Source organism: Scomber scombrus, chromosome 16 (assembly GCF_963691925.1).
Source record: "Scomber scombrus chromosome 16, fScoSco1.1, whole genome shotgun sequence".
NCBI lineage: Eukaryota > Metazoa > Chordata > Actinopteri > Scombriformes > Scombridae > Scomber > Scomber scombrus.
In genome coordinates this window covers 19,201,545-19,224,435 of record NC_084985.1, presented here as the reverse complement: position 1 = coordinate 19,224,435, position 22,891 = coordinate 19,201,545, and the positions used below count along the sequence as shown (strand labels likewise).

Below are 22,891 nucleotides of genomic sequence, written 5' to 3'. Positions count from 1 at the left end.
AAATTCTGGCCCGTGGTTGACAGTATAACCGGGAAGCGGGCCTATCTGTGTGCTTTGACCTTCCATTCATTGGTTCAGCTGGTGGATCCCCAGATCTGGATTCATTCATTCGATCACTTGCTTGCTTTTCTGATCAATTAACCATGACTCAGTGTTAACAAATCATCACAATAATTACTGATAGCACTCTCTTCATTTTTTTTTTTTTTTTTTTTATATCTCCCCTGGTCGGAAGATTCCCCACTAAGCGCATAGAAAGATGCACTGACAGGTAGCCTACTGCACGCAGCAGTTGTGGCCGTTGGTATCCTTGAACCGCAGACGCATTTTGGGTCTGTATTTCTCGAGGTAAAGAAGCTGTTTGGAGTTGAAGGCTCCACGTCTCTTCCTATGAAATGCAGAGAGAGAAAAAAAGGAGGGCAGGGATTTAAAAAAAAAAATGATATGAAGAACGGAGAGCAAAGAGCACAGTGTGCTCATCACACTACAGCATTACTGTCTAAATCAACATCGGGCATCCTGCAGGGTGAAGCTTTGTTTCTAGCGGTACAACCAGACTCTGCAATTTAGTTATAATTTCAATTTTAGTATTTTAAAAATGCAAAAAATACACTTCTTTCACATGCAACCTGTTTTTATGCACACACATTTCCCCATTTTACTGACTTAAGAGTACCCTGTGGAGTTTCTGTCCTCTAGTAGCGCAATGGAGCAGTTTTTACGAGTTGGTTCCCATTTTGTCTGCCTCATGCTTGTATGTGCCAGCAGGTAAACATGTTACAAAGGTCTGCCAATGGTTTCACATTATTCCACTGATATACAGGAAGCAGGAAAGAGGAAGCCTGTAAACTAATAAACATGGATGTAAACGAAGCAGGATTTTAAAGTCTGCTTTGAAAATGTTCAAGGAAAGAAACTAATTTGAAACTTTTGTCAGACCTCAATGTTGTTTGATGAGCAACTTTTGTTCGTTTGACAGAAAACTCCACAAAGCACTTAAAAGACTATCTTTATTCAACCTGTAAAGTAACAAAATAAAGAGGGAGGGTACTTACTGCCTTATGAACTGCACAGCATCCTCATACTTCATCCCGCTCTCAATAAGGGCTAAGGCCACCAAGACTGGAGCTCTGAGAGGGAAAGAAATCCAGTAGACCAGTTCAAGGACACAGTTGAGAGAATCAAAGGAGGAAAAAAGGAGAACAGAAGATTAAATGCCATGGTTCACATGGTTCCATAGTAATATGGTGGTGGAGGAGGAGGAAGGGGGGGTCTAAACCTGGGAAACAGCCCTGGGAAATCAACAGGGGTGCACAAGTTCAATGTTAACCTGCTGGGGCACTATGCTCACACCCTCAGCCACACACACACAAGTTACAGTGATAAGTTACAGTAAGACAACCTTCTCATTTCTCACCAGAAAGAGATAGAGTGAGGAAAAATAAATAAATGTTTAAAAAAAAAAAAACTTTCTAGACCGCTTGGCAGGTCAGATCTCAATGCTGACAGGGCGTTTCATTGAGATGTTTTTCTCTCACACAAAATTGACGAGGGAGAGCATGTGAGAGAGGAAAGATAGAAAGAAAACAAGAAGGAAAAAACAGTGCAATAGTGTGACAGGAGGGGTGAGAATATTGCTAAAGAAAGGACAAACAACAACAAAAGCGAATAGCTGCAGCCTACACACGGAGGGCCTTAAAAGAAAGCTGGCTGTTGTAAAGCAGATCAGGCTGGAGCACTGTGGAAAATCCAGCTGACTGCAGTAAACAGAGGACAGGGAAGAAGGAAAGATGAATTCTGAAAATGCCAGTCTAACCAATAGTGGGAATTATAAAACCACTGGAATGCTGCAGCAATGCAAAACGCTGCAAGCCATTGAGAACTGATTGGCTTGTTGTGCCTTTGTGGCCAGGAAAGACATTTTCACACTAGCTCGCCCAAGTCATGTGCTCCTGCCTTCTTTGTTTTCACACTTTTGCTGTTATTCAGCATTACTTGTTTGTAATTCACAGCCACAATGCTCGGTGAATATGACTGTGCAGATATGCACATCGCCTGTGCAACCTCATGACCAACACAGAGATCACATGCAAATGGTGTTGCTTTTCCTTTTTAAGACTGCAGAGGCAATGACAACAAACTGCTATCAGTACTGATAGACAACCTAACCAGCTGATTGTCTATTTACAGAGCCCCTCGCGCTAAGAAGAGAGGACAACATTCAAGATACTGAATGAATCACCGGTGTGTATTTAGAGTGAGAAACTGGGCAGATAAGACACCGGTACAGTGCAGCATGTTCCATTTAACCCCCAGGCCAAGACAGCCAGAAGCCTGAGAGAAGGAGCAAGAAGTGGTAAAGCTAGTAGGGGGTTGAGATGAGGGCTAGAAAATAGATTCAAAGATTGATGTAAACACACATCAGATTTAATGAATACAAGTGATCCATGGACCCAACAGTAAAAGACTGTTAGTGGAGCCTAATTACTCTAGACCCACATCTCTCTGGAGTCACTTTGAGGCAAGATAAATGAAATGGACACTGGTCTAAGCACACCCCAACAGCAGCATCACAGTAACCAGTTAATACGAACAGGAAGCAGAACAGAGGGTGAGATATTAAGTCGAATGAACTACATTATACAGTAAACAGCCATAACTATGGAAGACCCTGTGGGTACTACTGATGTGTTGGTGCCTCCCAGTTGGTGTTTCTGACCTCAAAGTATAATTAGACCAAATATGGCTACCATGTATCATTGTAGATGTTTGATTTGTTTATTGACAAAGTAGCCAGTTAAAGGAAAGGTTCACAATTTTTCAAGTCTGTCTTGCAACAATAGACCATATGCCCATATGTACATAGAAAGATGCTTGCTGTAATTATTCAGGGATCTTCTACTGGTCTATGTACATTTATGTAAGTGATGGGACTACAAAATCCACAATCCTCATTTTAAGCAAAAATGTATTTAATGTTTTTTTCTGAAGAAAATATGAGACTTCAGTGGTCTAGTCTAGTAGACTGTTTTCCTGTTCAGCTGCAGTGGAAAGATGGTAAGGGAAATAGTTCATTTGGCACTGAGCAGACTAACTTTGAAAGATGTCAACTTGATTTGACTAATTTCAGCTGATGCATCATATTAGCTTCAAATCAACTTTTCAATACATTTTGCACAGAAGGAGGGCTGTGGATTTTTTTCCTCCATCACTTACATTGAAAGTCCATTATAAATTGATCTGTTAATTGCCAGTATTAACAATGATTACAGCAAGAAAAACATATCTTAATGTGACTCCTGTTTTAAGTCAGACTAGAAAAAATGCAAACCTATCCTTTAAGGTGGTTCATGCAGTTCCTGGAAACCACCCTGCGGAGGTATGTCAAACAACTGGAGGAATTCCTTGGACGGGGAATGCCTTGGGTTGCCCCAGGAGTAGGTCAAGGTAGTGGCTGGGAAGAAAGGCGTCTGGGCTAGCTGGCTTAGCCTGCTGCTATCGTGACTTGGATTCAGATAAGGAGTGGAAAATGGATGAATGGAAAAAATCTGTCGATAAAAACGTCCACACACCTGCCTTTCTTCAAACTGACATATCTGGATATGTGGATTTGTTGTATTGGAAGGAGGGAGTTTTAGACCATACAACAAATTAAACAGTCTGCCTCATGAGCTGTTGTCACATCTCTAGACAAACCAGCACAGCTAGCAACTCACCGGCCAAGCCCTGCCACACAGTGCACAGCGACGCAGCAGCCGGGTTCCTCTCGAAACTTGTTGTTGAGCAGCTTGAGCCAGTCGTCCACAATCTGGGTGGGAGGAGGGGCGCCATCATCGAAAGGCCAGTCCTGCAGACAGAATGCACACACGGAAAAAGACAATGTGTGTGAGTGTTTAAGTAAGAATGAGTAGATGTACACTATTTGTGCGTGTGTGTCTGAACTCTTACCAGGACTTGTATCCCCTCCTTCTCTACTGGAGCCTTATCATAGGTGGCATCACAAACTCTCACCAGCGTGTTCACCTCAAACTTTTTCAGTTCCTGGCGGGCACAGAAAGGCTTTTAGACAGATAACTTACAAGTGGAGGCACACAGATATCAAAACAGACAGCTGAGGGCATACCTCTGTGAATTTGTTGAGCGTGGCGTTGGTGGGGTTGTGGGTGATGAGGAACCTCATGCACTCGTAGGTGATCTCGACTGCAGCGGGGCGGTTCATGTTGGCGAGACGGCTTAAAAAACAATTACAATACAATACTCTTACAAAACAAAAGCGACTTTTTGGCTCAGAAGTCAGCAAAGACTGCTAGGATTTATGTATTGAGGAAAGGGTTAAATAAATAAAAATGACAACACGTGTAGAAGGATGGTCAGGAGGACAACAGGTGTTCAACTATGGGGGGATGATGTACACAGAGAAGGGTAACAAAAAGGAATAAACTAGTCCACAGTACTCCGGGATGTAAAAAAAAAAAAAAAAAAGAAATGATACCAAATCAAAAAAATTTAAAACAATAAAAAAAGGAAAAAAAAAGATGGAGAGACTATCAAGGAGTCATCCAATCAGTTTACCCCATTCAGGAGAGCTGTTTGTGATTGGCTGTTCGAGGAGAAAGTGGAAAGCAAAGGTCTTTCGTATTGGTTGGGACACGGCAGGGCAGTCGGGCCAAGGACTACGCAATATCCCGGGGGGGTAGGGAGGGGGAGGCCTTTGGAAGAGTCAGCAGTTCCTAGTGTGCTGGCAGTCAGGGGGGTTTCTGGGTAGCGTAGTCCCTCGGGGGGCGGCCGATTCACTTCTCCACAGAGGTGAGGTGCTGTGCCTGGCAAAATTCTCCGCTCACACACGCCATATAGGTACGGCTCAAGTCAACACTGAAACCCTGCAGAGAGAGGAGAAAGAGGGGAGAGGAGAGTGAGGTTGGGTGATAATAATTGCAATTAAATGACAAACATCTATTGCTGAACAATTTATTGTTTTTAACCGCTCAATTAAAAGCTGTGGGAAGAGAAAGTTTAAACCAGCAGCCGTTGAATGAACCAGCTATATTGACAACTGTCTCCTTTAAAATTTTACTCAGCTGGAGTTCTTGTCCAGTGATTGTGTGAGATAGCAAATAAAGCAATTTTGGCTGTTGCTTTTTGTACATAAACATCTCGGTGATCACCACAGACCAACACAAGCCTGAGGTTTAACTTGCATAAAATAATTTCAATTGCAATATTGGTCAGAAAAAAACAGGAAAAAGTATTCCCCAAATCATTCCACCCTACTCACACCTACTACAACTTTATCTTCATTTCCACAACTCTTTTCCTAACCTGTATTTACAACAGTCTTCTTGATTAACTGTAACACAATCTGCAGCATGCTCAAAGTTGTGGTCACACTGGGAGAAGAGAGTTACATCCTAAACTTAAAATTTAATTAGCCCTGTGAATCCTCTCAAGTTTCTGCTTCCTGGACTTTTATCTCTCTAATCCAGTGTCCAAAAACTCCACCGCCATAACTGCCTCTTCCTTACAGCCTCAGTTATGAGTCTGCTGTGAACTGACTTCACCTTTGGGTTACATCACTGTTATTTCACCACCTGTAACAAAAATGGAAACTAATAATATGAGCAGTATGAATACACACACACACACTTCACACAAGTGTCTTACAGAACAGGTAATGTCTGGTCTGTAACTAGCCAGAGAGCAGTCGGTCAAACTGTGCCAAGTCCAGGTCAGTCTAAACCCAGCCGCCACAAACTGGCTGGAACCGTCTCAGAGCAACATGGGAGGGAGTGAGAGAGCGAGAGAATGGGCGAGAGAGGGGGCGGTGGAGGAAAAAGTGGATGAAGAGAGATGGATATCACTACACACACACACACACACACACACACACACACACACACACACACACACACACACACACACACACACACACACACACACACACACACACACACACACACACACACACACACACACACACACACACACACACACACACACACACACACACACACACACACACACACACACACACACACACAAGGTGGTAGGAGGGAAACTGAAAGAAAGGGCTTGGACTTTAGCACCGTGTCACAGGCAGTAGTCACAAGGTGAGGATTACAGTGTGGGCAAAGCTTCAAACGGGCCGAGCATTTCAGTCCCACGCTCCCTGTTTTCACCTCCTTGAGACTGACACAAGACTCTGTGCTCTCCTTGTATCTCTCCATTTCTATTTCACCCTGTCACAATTTACACAGGAGACTTACCTTTAATGCAGAAAGGTATACCACCATTTTTTATTTTGTCTCTCCTCCCCATCTGCTTCTCTTTTAGTATAGCTAAAATAATAATAATGATTTTTTTTAAGCGCCAGCTAAAACTCTCCAAAGCCACTCTTCCACATCCACAAAACCTCTCTCCTCTTGTCTTGCTCCCACCCACAACCCCACTGTCACTTATCCTCTCAATTAACTGCCAACCATAGATCCTCTGTCAAAGGGAAGCATCAACCCACTTTTCTCTCTTAATTTCTACTCTTTGCTTTGCCCTGCCTGCTTTTCTCCCCTCCATCTTTTATACTTGGCAACAGCTAAAAGGGCAATAAAAACAGACTTGTTTTTTTATTTTTTTTTGATAGTCACTATCCTTCTGTGACACCTTTAATTACCACCTCTGAGTAGTACTGAACATAATGTGGCATTGCTGTATGCAGACAAAGGGGTAAGTCGGCTCCTGAGGATTGTTTAAAATATATTCCAGAAAAGAAAAGGATGGACAGTTAGTTAACTGTGGAGAAAGTTCAGGAGGCATAAGTGGGTGTCCAGACCTACAAAATCACAGCCCTCCCATTCATTCTAATGGGGACCGTATGTTAACGCAGTGAGGGTGCTGGCAAAACGTTGAACCAGACTCAACTTTTTGATGATCATCTGGCAAGGTGATGATCACAGGCCAATCATAAACATGCTGGATTACTTTGTAAAGTGAATGCCACATACGACTGTTTACCTTGCGATCACTGTCATAGAAGGTTGCAGGAGTGGTCAAATCCTGTCTGAGTATTACAGACCATCTTGCAGCGTTTGGCACCTAAGAGGCCAAAAAAAAAATATCTAAATCTGTAGCTCTAACTCGACTTCCTGGATCATATTTAATTGGGTCAACACAGCTTAACCTGCACAAACTCAGAGTGTTAATAGAGACACACTTGAGGGAAACGCTGAAGAAGAAAAGAACCACCAGACACACCAAGGACACCACAATGACAGACTGTGCTTAGAGATGAAACTAGGTTGCGGATGGTGGCCCGGATGCACCAAGTAAGTTCACAGGGTCCATGTAGGGACTAGCAGGGCTACAAAAAAAATCCAAATGGCAGCGAGGAACAGAACACAGAACACAGTATCAATGTTAACAGTGTAAGACATTTTCAAGCCTTCATATACTCTAAACATAAGCAGACTCACTGAGGTCATGTGATGGAGACATTTACTGTACACCGCTTAACAACCACACGTCTGTCTTGAGTGAGCTTGTCAATAAGGAAGTGAATAAAGTGGCAGCACCAGGCCTGCCGGGCAGCCTGCAATCATCACAACACTGTCGGGTACATATGCAAATCACTGAAATTTGCAAAATGATCCTGCGGTCACACACTGCACAGATGCAGGGAGAACACAATACACATACACACCAGACCTGTTTGTAGTAGCGAAACAATGTTTAACCACACAGGAAACAAGCAGCGCAGTATACTAAAAAAGACTTGAATGCTGCAGACAAGACAGTAACCTTTGTATTAACTTTATTTTAACAATAAATACAATTTAAAAACATGCATTTTTGTATTCAATCACCAACACTTTTTTTTTTTTTTTGTATATTCAATCACCAACACCCGCTCCAATGACCCATTCCCACCACATAAACCAAAGGGCCCTGTCACCATCACTAATGCAGCGCTAAATACCCAAAGCCCAATTTTGGAAATCCTTGTACAGCATCCTGTCTCCCCAAATGTCACAGTGGAGTTCAGGTTAATCAAAGAGAGTTGCAGTGGCAGATGCCCGTAAGCCCAGATTAAAGTTTAAGGCTGCTACTAACCATTATTTTCCCAAGTGACTCCCCACTGACTTTGTGAGTGACTTTCTCAATAAATGTTACAATTTTGAAATGTTTAAAATGGCAGCAAACTGTGAAAAATACAGATAACAGCTCCTCAAAGCACATGGTGGAGTCTTCAATTGTCTTGTTTTATCCCAACAATAGTTACAAACCCAAAAAAAATCCAGTTTACTATCATATGAGACTAAAGAAGATAGAACATGTTTGAGAGACATTTAAGAAAAAGAAGAAAAAAAAGTCTTAATTAGTTGTTTATCAAAATTGTTGCAGATGAGTTTTCTGAGGATAAAACAGTCAGTTAACCAGCTGTTCATTGCAGTAATAACCAGGCTGAACACAGGCCTTTTCTTGAGGTGGAATCAGTTTCACCGCTGTGGCAGGTACACCTCAACTAAACGATGTCTCTGTTTTAATTTGATGTATTTTGGTTACATCCAGCCTATAGTGAATGTGAGTCTTTGTAAAAAATATATATGTAAAACTGGGAGAAAGGTCACTAAGTAACAGCAGAGGCCCACGCAGCAGCCCAGAGAAAGCTCCCTTGGTGCCCTGTTCCTCATCAAATGCTTTGCTGTTGGAGTTGTGCTGCAAGAGGAGGGAGGGGAAACGAGTGAGGAGGGGAACTAGCTGAGAGTTGATAGGGAGAACTTCCCAAAATCAGCTGGTCTGTCCCACAAAACTCAGCCCCTTCCACACATGCACTGCGCCCCTAAGTTATCCAGATATTACCCAGAAGAGCTGTATGTGAGAACGCAAATGTCCGAATCAGTTAAACCGGACTTTACCCTGCCAGCTCCTTAGTACAATGTCCATGTAATGTCCGACTGAGTCAATGTGTGAATACTGCAGGTCATTTTCCCGAGAATTCACAGCAAGCAAGTGGGCGTGTTGATGACCTTTCTATCATGCGACTGACGCAAAAACCTGAGGAATAAAAACATCAGAGGGTGAGGAAGAAGGGTCATTTACACGCAGACACCAAAGAAAAGTGAGTGCCAACGCCAAAATAGTCAGACAAATAGGAGCAACGGCAGGTTGTTAATGACCAAATTACAAACCTGCTTACATGACCACATGTAGCTTTTGAGTCATTTCCCCAGGTTCCAACCCTCAACTAAGCCAAACAGAGTATTTTCTAGTAGGTGAAAACATGTCACAGATCATCTCCTGGTGTGTGCCACACATCTGAAAAGGGGGACTCGAGGCAATGTCTAGACCTGATTCTCTGGACATTTTCTCCGGAGTTCACATGAGAAAAAAATCACACTAACTCTCGGACAAAAAAGAAAGAATGAAAAGAGAGGGAGAAAGTAAAATGGTAAGTGTGAGAGAGTGCGGAGTAGCAGTACCAGCTGATAAGGGTCACTGTATCTCAGTACAGAAAAGGACACGCAAACCTAAACAGGTGATAAAGTCACAAAAGAATGGGAACCAGGGCATGGGTATCCTGCAAGGGCTAACTCATCACTTCAGGATGACTCATGAGTCCGCCTCACAAAGTTTAAAGACGAATAAGAATATTATTACTGTAGTGTGATTTATATTTTTATATAGTAGTAGCTTGTATGTTTTAATATTTTCCTCTAAAAATATAAGCAGTAGATTAAGTTTTGTAAACTCATCACAGATATGGTGCATGAAAACAGTAAACAGTTACAGTCGAAGTACAGATTGAAAACTTTTCACTGTGTCAGGAATTTCACCGCCATGATGAGTCTCCATAATTGTAAACCTAAGGCCGTGGGAAGGTCTGATGGACACCTGATAGCTGGCAGGTGGCATATCTCTGGCACTCTCCCACCACTAGCATATACATACGCTATGTACACAATGTACATAGTCGTGATCGGACTGGGGCAATGTGTTTGCCACAAGGTTGAGGGGGGTTGTTCTATAATTAGAAAGAAAAACACCATACACACTTGAGCAAATGAGCCCAAATGTCTGGATGTGGAATATTCAAACTGGCACAGAGGCAAAACGTCAGACTTTTTACACACAAAATGTGCAATGTCTCAGTCCATCTTCCTCTCTTGTGAAAGATGTTAGTATTACATGCAACCCTGTCTAGTGGTCTGAGGTTGTGCCTGAGTCTCGTTCGTGTTTTGTCTGGATCCAGACTGGGCATGACCAGACTGTACTGCCTTGAAGCAGCTGGAGGGCTAATTTGCTGTGTGGGAGCCGAGTCGATGAGGAAGGGGGAGCGCTTGTCATCCGTGGCAGGATGGACAGTGAGGAGAGAGGGAGCGGAGGAGAGAGGGAGGGTAGGAGCGAGGAAGTCCTGTTCTCATTGAAGTGGGTGCAGCATGGACGGCACGATAAAGATAAAAACCCTGACACCCATGTCACACAGAGACACCTGTTTGCTACACCCGGTGCTCACACTTCTGTTTTTAGAGTCTCACCCAAACTACACGCTTCTATAAACAAATACACACTTACATGAATAGCAGGTGACAGATTTAGCTGCCACTGATCGGAGATTCACTGACGAGAATCAGTGGGGCACCAACGACATATGCAGCCACAAATGAACACACACACAGTGAATCCAGAGTGTAAAGAAATGAGGCCAAGTGTCACTGAGGTGTGTTTTCATTCCTGTGGCCTCTGTGAGTGTTAAATAAAAAATAAATGATATGCTTGAAAAAGTCAAGGAGGACAAGGGTAAAAAAGAAAAAAAACATATGGTGGTGAGATGTAAATAAAATGTATAATGTGGACATAAACACCAATGGATGAGCAACGTTAAAAAAAAAGGGTAGAATGAAAGCCAAAAGTAATAAACACCAGTAAAAGATTGAAGAAAGGATCTGAGAGTTTGGCAGTAACTATGGCTGAGATAAAGCAGAGGATCACACCTGCCCGATGGTCCAGCTGGTTGCCTGCGGTGACGTCAATGCTGTTAAGTCTGAGTGGGCGGATCAGTGTGGGTGGATCTCACCTCAAATTGGAGCGGTCCTCAACTTAACCGTTTGCTCGCACCGACAGCGCAGAAGCAACTACTGCAACTCATTCATTTCAAGTAGAGAGGGAAAAAACAACAACAACAACAACAACAACAACAACAACAGCGGCTGGTTGTCTCAAGTCTCAGTGACTGCTTTATATGAACAGACCTACTTACTGACACACACACATACACGCATCGTTTTAGGGCATCTTTCACATGTGAGCCAATTGGAGAGGTGGTGTGGACCCAAAAGGTATTTTTTCTGAACTTGACTCACTACTTAAACCTTATTGATTTAAAATATCCCACTCAAAACTACAGTGCCTGTTTAACTACAGTGCCTGTTTCAGAATTTGTATTGCACTTTTGTATACTGAAAATAAAATAAACCTTGTTTAAAAAAAAAAAAAAATATCCCACTCAAGTCCTTCGTCATTGCGCACAGTGTGAATACAGTATGAGTCTGACTGCTCTTCAGTGGCTGAGCGAGTTCGTTTTCATGGTGTGAACACATGCATTAAACCACAGCACAAAACACACACACACAGAGTGAAAGCCTTTACTGTTATGGAAAATAAGAAATTGGCCTGGTGTGAAGGTGCTGTATCACCCAGGGATTTTCACCATTTGCATGTTAACAGGACCCCAGTAACAGTATTACAAAAGCATTTTCAGTGTTTACAAATGTGACGTAGCGGGCATGCTCTGTTGCCATGGATGCCTGTTGCACAATCAACCCACTGGTCAGGAGTTTTGTGTATGAAAGCAAAAAAAAAAAAACATCGAAAACTCTCAAACAAATTTATTTAGGCCAAGTCTGAGAAAGTACTCAATGAAACATTCGGAGCATTTAGTGGGTCACAAGGTAAGAGAATTAACTTCATGCTTAATAAAGACGAAAAGCTTGCTATGGAGTCCCGGGACACAGTCCAAGATTAAAAAGGGGGTCTGTCGATGCGGGGTATGGTGACAGGTCACAGCAGCATTCAGCAAACACTGCACACATAAAGGAAGTGGTGTGCACAACTCTCCCTTACCATCAGTCATGCTTCAACACACGCTAAGACAAAGAAACAGCCTCACAAGAAAGCAAACACACACATACAAAACTACAATAAGCTACATTAGTTAAGCTTTTATTCTTTCTGAGCCTGACCAGTTTATCTAGTGTAACAAGCAAGATGCTAAAATCCCCAGGCATGCCTGGACAAGACAGCATTGTGAGATAGAGGCTTTAAATGCAAAAGTGAACTCCAACAGAGATCCTAAACTGTTGCTGTGCCTCCCTGTGAGCCTGCGCGCTCCTCAGATCTGAAAACAGGAGCGCCGGGCTGAAAGTGATACTTGAAGTCAGTAGATTCTTTGTGGCCTCGTGCTTTGTTGACTGATTACAGATAATGTGCCTGCCGATGGCTTTCTTAGAATGTAGTCATGGATGCGGGACAAGCTGCTATGCCTTTATTCAAAGCATTTCCAGGAACAGTGCATTTAAGTCACCTGACATGATGGTGGGAAGGGTTGGTGTTACAATGCTTAATCATAGCTGTGAGGGGCGCATTGCTGCTACTACCAGCACTTCTTTTTGGGGTGTTTCCCCTTCATTTGAGTGCTTTGGTGGTGGGGTGGGAGGCATCTCAGATGACATTAAAATGAGAATAGCTGGTCCACCTTCAAGTTCAGTCCACCTTAAGTGAGCCTGGTCAGGTTAGGCTAATCCATTGTCGCTAACTTTGGGGCTAACCACTTTTCCAGCAGTTAGGGGAAAAAAAACAAAATACTTTTTTGTGTCTTTATCACCTGACACACTGTAGTCTGTACTGTACATTTACTGCCAGAATGACAACTTGCTGAAAACCTTCTCCTCTGCTCCGCTCACATTCACTGTCACTTCACTTAACACACAGACACACAACAAAAACACAGGTTATACCGTTCTGATTAAGGGTTTTTTGCTAGGGTGGCCAAATGATCTAAAAGGTCAAAAAGTAGCAGACTTGTGAATTGTTTATTTATTTTGACAGTTTCTTTATCACCGTTATGTGGCACAATTTAGTGCACTCCAGAGGTGCATGGTTACTGCATTACCACGGTAACACAAACACGTCACGCCCACCGCAGGCTCAAGTGATAGGACATGAGTTATTCCCAGGCTTGACATAAATAAGTCGGCCTCTTGATGACAACATTGGAATAAACAGACATTTAGACTGCAGGAATAAAAAAGTTTACCACACTGGTCCAAATATAAGACTAGAAGGTTTCTTTTTCCTGGAAATACATCTGAAAAAATGGGGTCATCTTATACTCTGGGTCAAGACAATTTTGTCTTCATACCATCAGATAAAGTACTGGTGTAAAACTCACTCCTTCACAGAGTGTTGCATTACGGGTTGTTTGTAGCCTTAATGTTGGGTTGGCTAGCAACTAGCGAATGTCTTAAAGTGTGTTTGTGGTGAGTGTGTTAGAGTTTGAAGGTTTCTTAGCTCGGGGCTGAGAAGGTTTTAAGCATGCTCACGAATGCAGTGTGAAAAGTTTTGAAGTGTTTGTTAGTCCAGTTTAACCTGCAAGACCATCTGAAGACTCATAACTCAAAGTAAATAAATTCACGATGAGTCCAAAGTGTCATCCAGCGTCTCTTCTGCAGAAACGGAATATGCGAAGCTGCCGTTGTCACAAATGAGCTCAAAAAGACAAACAGGCTGTTGTTGATAACTGCAGGAGAAAATCATTTTTGACCATTTCCAAGAGCCTGGTAGGAGAATGTGAGTTATATTCAAAATAGTTTTCATTAAACTCTTATAATCAGGGTCGCATTATATTTTGGGCCAATACGGTATTTAGGAACCAATTAATAACCTTTTGTTGCTACTGGGTTGAATTTAGTAACATTTCAAAGCCAAACTGAGTTATTTATGTCCAGGTCCAAAAGGGTATACAGTAATGTAGTTGCACAACAGCTCTAAATTGGAAATGTTGTGTGTTTTCTTGATAAAGCACATATGTTGTGTATGAACATGCATGAATTATTAGTGAATATGAGCTAAATATTTTGTTACCTGCCTTTCCGGTCTGGTCAGCTAATCAGAGCCATGTAATTGCGACATGAGTCACAACTGGTCATGTCTGCGTTTACCTGCGTAACTGTCTGACTCAAGCTTGTGGCTGTCTCGGTTCGAAATATAATAAACCTGTGTTTTTCACAGGGCTATTACCGCAGGCCTGTAAGATATACACACTCCCCACTTCGGGCAGTAGCACTTTGAAATGGACCCAAAAACAGACCACAGGGCAAGTCTTGTCCTCGGAGGAAGACAGAGCACAAGACTCTCAATCCAAAACTCAAATGTGGCAATTGAGCTACAATAATTTTACAGTGTACTCAGGATATGTAAGAGTACCTTTAAAAATATGTAAACCAAATGGTTTGGTGTCGGTCTTTGACAGTTAATACCACAAAGATCTTGCATCGTTGACAAAATGTGAGCCGCAAAGAGTATACTGTATAAAAACCATCATAAAAGACTGACTTTCCTTTTTACAGTTGCTTGTAAAGAGAAAAAGAAAAAAAAAAGAGAGAAAAAGAAACATCCCTCCTCTTGCAGCATGTATGTGGGTGGACTGTGTTTGATCAAGCCTAGAAATAGGTTGGGGGTAAAGAATGACCCTCTATAAATGCAACACTCCCTCCCAGCAGACTCAAAAAAAGCCACAAGGCTGCCTACAAGTTAGATTCCTGCAGCCATACTAGACCTTTAAAATTGTTTATAGATTCACCACGACATGTCACCTAGCCTCACTCACACACTTTTAATCTGCTCTAAGTGATAACGAAAGTCTGTCGGGAGGGCGTGCAATAAAGTGAGGAAACATCAAAGCCAGCTGCACTGGCAAATGGCTTAGCATCCGAATGTCCACTGACATGACAGGAATGCTATACTGAGGTGCAGGTGAGTCTTTTAATAAGAATGATCTAGAAGAGCAAAAATCATGCTGTATTTCCCACATGTATTAGCGCTCTTATTTCCATTTTAAAAGCATTTTGGCTTGGACTAAACCTCAAAGAAAGCAGGAAGCTCATTTAAGTGTAAAAGAGCACATATTTTAAATTAAATCCAACTGGTTTAAATAAATGTTAAGCTGTTTAAAAAACAGTATGATAACATGAGGCTTCATGTTAGCACTGAACTCTGAGATACCAATATAGAGCTTTTGAGTTGACAAGCTTAAAATATGAATATGCTTTAAAAGACTTGCAGTAGCTTAACTTCTAGATTGTTTCCCTCAAAGACGCATGACTCTGTTGGCATGCCTGAACCATAAAAGGACAGTCAACCAGCTTTCAAATTAAATATCAGAAACTGTACACATTGATAATTTCTCTAGAAACCATCTGGTCAAGCACAGATAAACATTTTTGCGTCATCTCTCCTATGTTGTAAAACATGCTATTTGCATATTACACACATCTCTGTTGGGTGGTTTGTCACAGTAAAAGCATGTCTACATGATCGAGGCTGTGTCACACTTTTGTATGTGCGCTTTTTTTTTTTTTTTTTTTTACAGCTTTGCGATTCCGCTTATCAGTTACTGTATTCCTCGTCTACAGTAACTCAGTATGTAAGTTGTTGTCAGTGGGTGTGCACCTGAACAGTATATTATATTTGCTGTGTTATTGGCTTTTACAGCTTGCGATGCACTGCCATGGCTATATTTATTGTGTAATTAGACTAGAAAAACATTAATAATTGCTTTGAAAATGTCATAAGCTCATCATGATTTTTAAAAATATATGAAGGTAGTTGTTTTGTTCATTGGCTAAATGTTGCTGACATTCTGGTAAATGGATATCTTCATACCAGCAGCTATTCAGCACAACAGGTTACCTCTGTCTGCCCCAGAGGACAGGAGATAATCATCCTGTGAAGCAGCTTGTTGTTCTGGCTTCTTGTGTCCATGTAAACGGGGGCTGTAGGAGAGGTGAGAGAATATGCAAACCCCCACCCTTATTTCCATGAACAGACGAACACCCCCCCACACACATGGCAAAGCCCACTTATCACACCGCTTTGCAGCCTCTGAGTGAGCACAGATAACCAGTGTGACGATCAAAGGCCTCTGATAGCGCTCAGGGGGAGGGCGAGGGGGGACAAGGACTGATCCGTCTCTGGAAAGGACTGAAAGAGACCAGGGCTTGCTACCTTAGAAATGGGAATGAAAAGAGGAAAATATATCCAAACAAAGGCCCATTCTGTCCCCTCTGTGGCCTAGTTGCACTCTTAATCAGACTTTACCCAAAATTAAAAACACCAGCACCTGAACAATTGCGTTTGAAAGAGAAACAAAGTCAGACATGACACTGACATTTGACTATCATTTGAATGATAGTCAGGAGTGCGAACACAAAGAAAAACAGATTCTCTGCTGACAAAAGGAGCCTCAGGCAAGGACTCTCAGCACTGACAAATGCCGGCTTTAACATGAGCTGGGAAAAATATCAAATACTGGCTATGTGACACAGTTTGTTCAAGATACAAAATACAGCAGCAGTGTAAGAACAGTTATCGCAGGGAGAGACGCAGGAGAGGACAAAAAGTTCTCATAAAAGTTTGCTTTCTGCGTATAACACTGATGTGGAGGAGGATATTTTTTATGCCAATCCTCTCAAATTTAACAAGTAAAAAAAAGACTATTTGTACAATTTAGTTTAGATATTAAAAAAAGAAACTATGACAACCCTAGTAAGAGCTCAAATGACTGGAACACCTGTTTGAGTTCAAGGCGTTTGAATATTTTCATAAAAGTTTCAATGGATCACTAAATGACTGTTGCAACTCGTCCTCTCAGAATAACCACAGATATCAAGACAGTGTATTTGTTCAGTATCGCCTTTCATCTTTATCAGTGAGCTTCAATGTTGCAAGGAAATGGTTTATATTAATGTTATGTGTATGACAGGATGGTAGGACACTTTCTAAAATTCCTCTCTTGGTCTTGAATATGGGTTGAGGGACTATCCCCATCACTCTCTGAGCTCTTTTAATATGACATAATCTCATGTCACAATCCTAAATCGGCTCTGGGAAGACATCTCACAGCCTGGCCAGACATGTGCGGTACACTGTGATGGGCAAGCTCCACCTTTACCTGCGTGCCCATGCGTCAAATGAGCGTGGCCTATCTGCACTGAAACAGATGTTGCAAGAAGAAATTAGAAGGGCAAAGCAAAGATGTGCACAGATATGCTGCCGGTCACGATACAAAGCACTCCGTCCACATTCCTGTTTAAAGTTAACACTGCTCTGGCAAATAACTGACAGACACCTACTCTAAAGCTTAACTAGTTTCATAGAGACAGCTCTTGTACTATGTAGATGTGTGCGGACTGTGGGTTGAACCAATTATTCAGATGTCTGGAATATGTACAGTCAATTTAATATTTAAAATGACTGAAACCAACTTAATATTTCAATTTAAAAGAAAAATAAGTCTGAGCGCAGGAGACGCTCAGCAACCGAAAGACTCAGGAGAATGTCTGCTCACATTTTTTTTTGCCAAGGGGTGCTGAGTACCACCGCAACATCAATTCTTCTGACATTTGGAGACCAACTTGGCCCTCTGACAGCAGCATCGGGGGATGCCTGTTGCCATACCAACAATTATCTCAGCGGTAGCAACAAGTGCTCCTGTAGGGAATTTAGGTGTCCCTTGTGAAGAGATCATAGAAGAGCAATGGTGCTCTCTAAACATTCACAGAGCAAAAACTGAAAAAGCAGCTGGGGGTGCAGCAGTGAGGAGGGTCAGAGCCCATACGCACTGATCTGGGAACTTCTTAAAAAAGATTCAATCCAACTTGCTTACCAGAAGCAGAAAGTATACCCTGTGATCTTAGATCAGCTGCTGGTAGTAAATCCATCTTTTTTTAGATTATGGCCACAATAAACAACTTGAGGTCATGTTGTGGAAGTAGTCACACAGTTTTATTTGTTTAATAAGCTGCTTAGAGAGATGAAGAAATGCTACAGTGAGAAACAAAACAGTGCCTAGGCAATAGGAAAACACAGCTTGTTCATGTGCAATAACCCAGCATTTTCTAAACCATAGCTGCTTCAAAACAAGAACACTTTCTGGATCAGTGAAGGTGAACAGTTGCACACGCCTACAAACAACAGCTCTAATAACAATAACAACACCTTTTACCATAGCATGTTTTGGCAGAGGACTGTTTTCAGCTGGTACTGCAGCTCTGGCAGCTGTAGCTAGACAAGGTAGCTAAAAACACTATGAACAAAAGGAAGATCCTATTCCTACCTGTTGCTATAGTTTCAGTCGGCAGCCTTGCAGCAGCATCTAGAAGAGTTGTCAATCTGTCCGACAATGCCAGTGCAACAGAGCCTGTGCCTTTGCTTTATTCCAGTGCTGTGGCAACAACAGTAAACGAACACTGTGTCGACCAGGGCATGATTCATTAACCAACACACAGCACAAGAAACACACAAGGTGCCCATGGCCACTAATGCATAATTATATATGGCTTTTCATTTAAAGGTTTGAAAGAAGAACAAAAAGTGTGGGCATCTAATCCTACCTTTCCACTTTGGGCTCATTTCAATACAACAAAATTGTTTTGGAGCCAGGGGTCTTAGCAAGCTAACACATAGTAAAACCAGAGCTTATGTTCCATTCTAACCAGAGCCAGAGACCCAGGGGCAAAACTAGATTTTAAATTGGCCAAATCTGTTAAGCCAGTCACTGTGGAACAGACCTCATCAACCCGACCTTTCAACACTCAGAGCAACCCTGTGGCTAGATGGGCTGAATGCCAGCGGGCTACAACATAGGTGTTCTTCTCCCCCAGTAACCCTCCTTAATACACTGGCGTCATGTTACTGTACACTGGGTTCACCTTTCACAGTTACGGTAACCAAGGCTGAGAACTTCCCTTCTTGTCACTCCGCCTTTCTTCATGCCACTGGTACACAGAGGAACAACACTTTTGTTGGTGTGAAATATCATGTTAGATTTAGGCTCACCATTTAACACTTCAGTCTTAACACACATTTAATCATATGCAGAGGCCACCAATGCAAATCCAGCTGATGCCATCAATCAAATCTTTAAGGAGGGGCCTTGTACAGCTTTTTGCAAGCAGAAAACATATGTTCCCAAAATGTGAAGTGTGGATTCAGGTTTAATTATGACTTCCCTCAAACACAAATACTAAATTATACATATATTTATATAGAGAGACAGGTGTTACAGGCAGATACGAATGTTTCACATAAGTCCAACACAGAACAATAGGCCTTGCAAATTCATAGTTCGCAAGCATGCACAAAAATAAATAAACACAACACAAAGACTGGAAACACAGGTACAGCAATAGTAGTCTGACTTGCTGTGTGCTATTTCATGAATGAGAGCCTCCTACTGTAAAGGTCTGCCTTTAGCCTGCGGGCTGCGCACTGCTTTAAGTGGACTGAGTGGAGCTATGCTATTTCTAGATTGGGCTGTGCATCATGTGTCAATTAGCTATAATATAAAGCAGATCACCAGTATGCGTGACCTACTTCCACAATAAAATGTGAATAAGCCATAAAGACTCAAAGTGCTCACGTGTAAGAGTTGTGAAATGCTACTCTTTCAACAACTGTGTCTTGCTATTATCTAAAGTGGATTAATAGTGACACATATAAGCTTGAATTACCTGAAGTGGTACATTCTTTGATTTACGCAAGGCTCATAAGTATATATTCTGTTATTTCTACTATAAATCGTCCAGCCTTTGGTTTGTTTTGATAACTAATTGCAATAACAAGTATCATCATCTAACCCTTGCGCAGGTAAATTAGGTCACCTTGCAGTGACTCATAAGCGGGAATGTGTAATAAGCTTACCTGTTACACCGGTTACTCATTGACTCATCCGCCCATTTTAGTAGGAGTTTCCAAAGCCATTCATTTGTATTAGCTACACACTAGAAATTATTACCAGAGGGGAGACTCAAACCATTTTAAGGTCATAAATTGAAAACTGAGAGGCATGGGAATGTGCTGCGGCCTTTAGTGTCACAGCTGCTCTAGTCAACTTCCTCCCCAAGTGCATTTCCTCATTTCACTTCAGCCCACATGTCTAAATGGCTGGGCGCTTTCTGTTTTTAGGAAACCAGACAAGGCTAAATTATAGGCCCACCTAACCCCAGTGTTGGCTGCATCTCTACATGGAAGCCTGGCGACTTTACCGAGTAAAACCTGCTAGTTAACAATAGACACTTTTAGAATGCAAACGGACACCCGTGTCAGCATAACAGACAGGAAATATCGGGTTATGAACCACTTGGCTTTCTTATTCAAGTGTTACCGCGGCATATGGCTTAAAAGAAGTGGGTCAACCATGCTCTGGGTCAAGATTTGTCACAAAGGGCGGAAGGCAGTTAGCTCAGTCGCTATCTACCAAGCTTTTCGCAGCTACCGACGTCTGTCGAGACCATTGCTACACACCAACATAAGCTCGAAATATTGTAAAACACAACCACTGGTTATATTTCAAACCTTCAAATGGTTGCGTCGTGAACGTCAGCCAACACCACAGTTAAAACATCAACCAAAGCCTCGGTTAACGTTAAGCTAGATGTTGTCCATGAGAAATGCTACCTACACTGATTAACCAAGAGCTTCATTGTAAAGCTAAGGGTAACGTTAGCTCTCATTTTGTGAAATTGAGAACGACGTTCAAGTTTGGACAATAACATAGAGACACAACATCTAATGTGCTGTGTTTTAAAACATAAATAAAAGCGGATAAGAGAGGCCGTAAGGGTAGTCCGATTTTTTTTCTTCTTTTGCTTCTTCTAGGAAATAGCCTCAGTCCTACCAGCAGAGCTAACGTAGCTCAGCTAGCAGGCTCAGCTAGAAGCGGTTAGTGACCAGTTCACAGTCAACGTTAACACTCGCCACGTTAAAGTTAACCCACAAAGGGTTGTCAAATATTAAAGGTAGACAACAGTATAGGTTAACACAGTTTTAATCAGATTTGAGGTTGCCGACGTTGTAGCCGTCTAGCCTTGCTCTGAGAGCTGCAGTTAACCAGCGTGCGGCTACACACCGCTTCATCTACTCAAGACAACCACTCGTAGGCTACAACTAACTTTAGCTCACTTTTGTTGTGCTTATCAACCCACAATATGAACTATCTTTTTACCCCGGCTCTGCCGGATATACGGTGTTTGCAATTGTACACGATCACATCAGACAAGTTACAAGAGGTCCGTTCTAGTTAGTAAAGTTATTTGGTACTTACAAAGAGCAGGCTGAACATTGAAATCCCGTGACTACCCCGGAGAAAGTGGAGGGAGTGCAGAAACCGCTGTCAGGTCGCCTTTTTTGTTCCTCTTCAATGTGGCAGCTTGGATTCTCGTCGGACGTCGGGGACTGTTGTTGGGGAGGAGCCTTCTCAGTTTGACGACACTATCAGCACTGTCGGAAATATCAGCCACGAAAGCAACGCGAGTTCATGGCACGTCAACACCATCAAATACATCTGGAAAAATCAGTTGTTTTTTTCTGTACATGCCCTGTCTAATTCTTAGCCTACTTTGAGAACAAGCACCAACCTATTTAATGAATTAGTATAGCGTAGTCTACATCCTGCTGTATCAATGCGTACTTTGTCTCACTGCTGTGGTCCTTTGTGGCTCAGTTTCACTTAATTTATTAGTTTTAAAAGAAAAAATAGATCAATTGAAAAAGCAGCTGTTGTTGTTGTTCTGTAATCTACACGTATTACTATTGTCAAAATCAAGTTTGCGAGGATGTCGTTTGGATGTCCGAGATCTACCGGGGTTCCGCAAATGCAGCGCGAAGTGTCTGGCGTCAGTACGACGTAAGAAGAATCCGGGTCCGTGATGACAGCTCACCATGGTGACGACAGTTCCAGAAAATGACCACACATAGATTGTTGTGCTAGAAATATGATTGGATGAAAACATTATGTAAAATGTATGTTGTAAATAGTCATATGAGTTATGCACATTGTTGCCCATAGCCATAGGATAACCTATACGGCCTACATCATGGCGTTTTAATTGAAAGTGATCTATTTATCACTATCATTCCCTACGTCAGAGTGTCTCTGGGTTTATGTAGGCTATATTAGATGGAGTCAAGTGTTGTAGTGAAACTTTAAGGACCCAGTGTATGCAGCCCATCAAACACAAGACACCCGTGTAAAGCAGGAGAGAAAATGAAATATATGTGGACACACAAGTCTCTCTGTTCCTTAAGTTGCCCTAAAGTTATTTGCTTTTCAGAGCCTTTGAGGATGGCATCTAAGTACAGGGTAAACTAACACAAAGATTCATATTGTTTATATTTTCCTTTCAAGCCAATTCTTGTTATCTGTGATCAGAGGACATTACAAGTGACTGACAAACACAAATTTGTTAGGAAGTAATCTGAACTGACAAGTAATGGCTTATCAATGCAGCTCTGAGCATAATGACAGATCAGACAAGCGTCGTTTTATATGAAACTGCGGTCTGAAGTACTGATTTCATTATAATTGTATATCTCCCTCTAGTGTCCACTCCTTTACCTGCAACAACCTTCTAAACCAAAAGTGCCATTAAGAAATCCTTGAATGAGAAATACTAATACTACTCGGAGATTACAACCACTACCACTAATAAAAACAAACATTATCAAAGAATGGGCAGTGTTTTATATGTATTCCAGTGCAGAGAAATGGAAGTCTGACACAAACATACAAGAAGGTTTTTATTGATGTGGTATCAATACAATCAAGTACTGTAGATTTTGTATA

The 22,891-nt window shown here is 41.9% G+C and overlaps 1 protein-coding gene across 1 annotated transcript; it reads right to left on the bottom strand.

The window, feature by feature from the left end:
• Positions 1-114: 114 nt before the first annotated feature.
• On the bottom strand, positions 115-21,473 carry ptp4a2b (protein tyrosine phosphatase 4A2b). Its single transcript, XM_062435661.1, has 7 exons — positions 21,371-21,473; positions 4,573-4,880; positions 4,124-4,232; positions 3,949-4,041; positions 3,717-3,847; positions 1,056-1,130; positions 115-388 (listed from the first exon to the last, which is right to left on the bottom strand). Exons 2-7 carry the CDS (start codon positions 4,575-4,577, stop codon positions 277-279), a joined length of 525 nt encoding a protein of 174 aa, XP_062291645.1. The 5' UTR covers positions 4,578-4,880; positions 21,371-21,473; the 3' UTR covers positions 115-276.
• Positions 21,474-22,891: the final 1,418 nt, after the last annotated feature.